At 47.1% G+C, this 4,957-nt stretch overlaps 1 protein-coding gene across 1 annotated transcript; it reads left to right on the top strand.

Annotated features, from left to right (window-relative positions):
* Nucleotides 1-1,208: 1,208 nt before the first annotated feature.
* Nucleotides 1,209-4,093, top strand: LOC139269192 (uncharacterized). Its single transcript, XM_070888284.1, has 2 exons — nt 1,209-1,955; nt 3,617-4,093. The coding sequence occupies exons 1-2, from the start codon at nt 1,209-1,211 to the stop codon at nt 4,091-4,093; spliced, it is 1,224 nt and encodes a 407-aa protein (XP_070744385.1).
* The last annotated feature ends 864 nt before the right edge of the window (nt 4,094-4,957 follow it).

Genomic DNA, 4,957 nt, shown 5'->3' with positions numbered 1-4,957 from the left:
GAGCAATACCATCACCCAGAGGAGTAATACCGTCACCCAGAGGAGTAATACAGACACCAGAGGATTCATACCGACACCCAGATGAGTAATATTGTCAGCCAGAGGAGCAATACTGATAACCAGAGGAGTGATAAAGTCACCCAGACGAGCAATATTGTCACCCAGAGGAGTAATAGCGACAGCCAGAGGAGTAATCCCGACACCCAGAGGAGTAATACTGTCACCCAGAGGAGTAATACTGTCATTCGGTGGAGTAATACCGAGACCCAGAGGAATAATACTGTCACCCAGTGGAGTAATACCGACAGCCAGATGAGTGATATCGACATCTAGAGGAGTAGTGCCGACATCGAGAGGGCAATACCGTCACCCAGAGGAGTAATACCGTCACCCAGAGGAGTAATACCGATACCCAGATGAGTAATGCCGTCACCCAGATCAGTAATACCGACAACCAGAGGAGCTATACCAACACCCAGAGTAGCAATACCGATAACCAGATGAGTAATACCGATATCCAGAGGAGTAATGCCGTCACCAAGAGGAGTAATACCCTCAGACAGAGCAGTAATACTGCCACGCAGAGGAGTAATACAGACACCAGAGGAATAATACCATCACCCAGAGGAGTAATATTGTCACCCAGACGAGTAATACCGACACACTGAGGATTAATACTGTCATCCAGGGGTGTAATACTGTCACCCAGTGGAGTAATACCGAGACCCAAAGGAATAATACTGTCAACCGGAGAGTACTACCGACAGCCAGAGGAGTAATATCGAAATCTAGAGGAGAAGTACCGACACCGAGAGGAGCAATACCTTCACCCTGAGAAGTAATACCGTCTCCCAGAGGAGTAATACTGTCAACCAGAGGAGTAATACCGAAACCCAGATGAGTAGTGTCGTCACCCAGAGGAGTAATACTGTCAACCAGAGGAGTAATACAGAAACCCAGATGAGTAATGTGGTCACCCAGAGAAGTAATACCTACACCCAGAAGAGCAATACCAACACCCAGAGGAACAATATCGATAGCCAGAGGAGTAATACCGGTATCCAGAGGAGTAATGCCGTCACCCAGAAAAGTAATACCGAAACGTAGGGGAGTAAAACCGTCACGAAGAAGAGTAATACCATCGAACAGTGGAGTAATACTGTAATCCAGATTAATACAGACGCCACAGGATTAATACAGACACCCAAATGACTAATATAGTCATCCAGGGGAACAATACTGATAACCAGAGGAGTAATACCGCCACCCAGAGGAGTAATATTGTCACCTACAGGAGTAATACCGACAGCCAAAGGAGTAATCCCGACACCCAGAGGAGTAGTACCGACACTGAGAGGGGCAATGCCGTCAGCAAGTGGAATAATGCTGTCATGCATTGGAGTAATAGCGATTCCCAGAGGAGTAATGCCGTCACCCAGATGAGTAATCCCGACACCCAGAGGAGCAATACCAACAACCAGAGGAGCAATGCTGTCGACCAGAGGAGTAATACCGAAACCCTGATGAATAATGCCATCGCAAAGAGAAGTAATACCTACATCCAGAGGAGCAATACTGACACCAAGAGCAGCAAGACCGACAGCCAGAGAAGTAATACCGACATCCACAGGAGTAAAAGCCTCATCCAGAGGACCAAAACCGACACCCGGAGGATTAATACCGACACCCAGAGGAGTAATACAGACACACAGAGGATTAATATCGACATCCAGAGGAGCGATACCGACACACGAAGGTGCAATAACGACACGGAGAGGAGTAATACCGACATCGGTAGGAGTAATACCGACACCCAGATGAGTAATACCGACACCCGGAGGCGTAATACCGAAATCCAGAGGGGTGAAGCCGTCACCCAGACAAGTAATACTGTCACCCAGATGAATAATACCGAAGAGCAGTGGAGCACAAACGTCACGAAGGGGAATAATACTGTCAGCCAGAGGAGCAATACCGACACCCAGAGGAGTGATACCGTCACCCAGAGGAGTAATGCCGACATCCACAGAAGTAATACCACTATCCAGAGGAGCAATACTGTCAACAAGAGGAGAAATACCGACACACAGAGGAGTAATACCGACATCCAGAGGAGTAATACTGTCACCCAGATGAGTAATACTGTCACTCAGTGGAGTAATACCGAGAGCCAGAGGAATAATACTGTCACCCAGTGGAGTAATACCGGCAGCCAGAGGAGTGATATCGACATATAGAGGATTAGTGCCAACATCGAGAGGGCAATACCGTCACCCAGAGGAGTAAGGCCGTCACCCAGAGGAGTAATACCGATACCCAGATGAGTAATGACGTCACCCAGATCAGTAATACCGACAACCAGAGGAACTATAACAACACCCAGAGGAGTAATACTGTCAACCAGAGGAGTAATACCGAAACCAAGACGAGTAATGTCGTCACCCGGGGGAGTAATACCTTCACACAAAGGAGCAATACCAACACCCAGAGTAGCAATACTGATACCCAGATGAGTAATACCGATATCCAGGGGAGAAATGCCGTCACCCAGAGGAGTAATACCCTCACGCAGAGGCGTAATACTGCCACGCAGAGGATTAATACAGACACCAGAGGAATAATATCGTCACCCAGAGGAGTAATATTGTCACCCAGACGAGGAATACCGACAGCCAGAGGAGCAATCCCAACACCCAGAGGAGTAATATTGTCACCCAGAGGAGTATTACCGACACACTGAGGATTAATACTGTCATCCAGGGGTGTAATACTGTCACCCAGTGGAGTAATACCGACAGCCAGAGGAGTAATATCGAAATCTAGAGGAGAAGCACCGACACCGAGAGGAGCAATACCTTCACCCAGAGGAGTAATACCGTCTCCCAGAGGAGTAATAATGTCAACCAGAGGAGTAATACCGAAACCCAGATGAGTAATGTCGTCAACAAGAGAAGTAATACCTACACCCAGAAGAGCAATACCAACACCCAGAGGAACAATACCGATACCCAGAGGAGTAATACCGGTATCCAGAGGAGTAATACCGTCACCCAGAAAAGTAATACCGAAACGTAGGGGAGTAAAACCGTCACGAAGAAGAGTAATACCATCGAACAGTGGAGTAATACTGTAACCCAGAGAGTACTACCGACAGCCAGAGGAGTAATATCGAAATCTAGAGGAGAAGCACCGACACCGAGAGGAGCGATACCTTCACCCAGAGGAGTAATACCGTCTCACAGAGGAGTAATACTGTCAACCAGAGGAGTAATACCGAAACCCAGATGAGTAATGTCGTCACCAAGAGAAGTAATACCTACACCCAGAATAGCAATACCAACACCCAGAGGAACAATACCGATACCCAGAGGAGTAATACCGGTATCCAGAGGAGTAATACCGTCACCCAGAAAAGTAATACCGAAACGTAGGGGAGTAAAACCGTCACGAAGAAGAGTAATACCATCGAACAGTGGAGTAATACTGTAACCCAGAGTAATACAGACGCCACAGGATTAATACAGATACCCAAATAACTAATATAGTCATCCAGGGGAATAATACTGATAACCAGAGGAGTAATACCGTCACCCAGAGGAGTAATATTGTCACCTAGAGGAGTAATACCTACAGCCAGAGGAGTAATCCCGACACCCAGAGGAGTAGTACCGACACTGAGAGGAGCAATGCCGTCAGCAAGAGGAATAATGCTGTCACGCATTGGAGTAATAGCGATTCCCAGAGGAGTAATGCCGTCATCCAGATGAGTAATCCCGACACCCAGAGGAGCAATACCAACACCCAGAGGAGCAATACTGTCGACCAGAGGAGTAATACCGCAACCCAGATGAATAATGCCATCGCAAAGAGGAGTAATACCTACATCCAGAGGAGCAATACTGACACCCAGAGCAGCAAAACCGACAGCCAGAGGAGTAATACCGACATCCACAGGAGTAAACGCCTCACCCAGAGGACCAAACCCGACACCCAGAAGATTAATACCGACATCCAGAGAAGTAATACCACCATCCAGAGGAGCAATACTGTCGCCAACATGAGAAATACTGGCACCCAGAGGGGTAATACCTAAAACCAGAGGAGTAATACCGACACTCAGAGGAGTAACATCGAGAGCCGGAGGAGTAATCCCGTCACCCAGAGGAGTAATATTGACTCCCAGAGCAGTACTACCGACACACTGAGTAGTAATACTGTCACACAGAGGAATAATACTGTCACCCAGAGGAATAATACTGTCACTCAGAGACTAATACCAACAGCCAGAAGAGTAATATCGACATCTAGAGGAGTAGTACCGACACAGAGAGGAACAATACCGCCACCCAGACGAGTAATACCGTCACCCAGATAAGTAATACCGATACCCAGAGGAGTAATGCCGTCACCCAGAAGAGTAATACCGACAACCAGAGGAGCAATACCAACACCCAGAGGATTAATACTGTAACCAGAGGCGTAATACCGACAACCAGATCAGTAATGTTGTCATCCAGATGAGTAATACCTACATCCAGAGGAGCAATACCGACACCCATAGGAGCAACACTAACACCCAGACGAGTAATACCGATTTCCAGAGGTTTAATACCATCACCCAGAAGAGTAATAACGAAACGCAGGGGAGTAAAACCGTCAAGAAGAGGAGTAATGCCATCACACAGAGGAGTAAAACTGTCACCCAGAGGAGTAATACAGACACCACATGATTAATACAGACACCCAGATGAGTAAATATTGTCAGCCAGAGCAATAATACTGATAACCAGAGGAGTAATGCCGTCACACAGAATAGTAATATTGTCACCCAGAGAAGTAATACCGACAGCCAGAGGAGTAATCCCGAAACCCAGAGGAGTAATATTGCCACGCAGATGAGTATTACCGACACACTGAGGACAAATACTGTGACCAAGAGGAGTAATACTGTCAACCA

The sequence above is a fragment of the Pristiophorus japonicus genome, chromosome 8, assembly GCF_044704955.1.
Source record: "Pristiophorus japonicus isolate sPriJap1 chromosome 8, sPriJap1.hap1, whole genome shotgun sequence".
NCBI classification, from domain to species: domain Eukaryota; kingdom Metazoa; phylum Chordata; class Chondrichthyes; family Pristiophoridae; genus Pristiophorus; species Pristiophorus japonicus.
The sequence above is the reverse complement of the archived record's forward strand: the minus strand, read 5'-3'. Positions and strand labels throughout refer to the sequence as shown.

Excerpts from the sequence above, each read along its gene's own strand:
- LOC139269192 (XM_070888284.1), top strand. The coding sequence starts at position 1,209 with ATGACTAATATAGTCATCCAGGGGAACAATACTGATAACCAGAGGAGT. Across the intron at positions 1,956-3,616 it reads TCACGAAGGGGAATAATACT|AGGAGTAATACCTACAGCCA; the intron begins GTCAGCCAGAGG and ends ATTGTCACCTAG.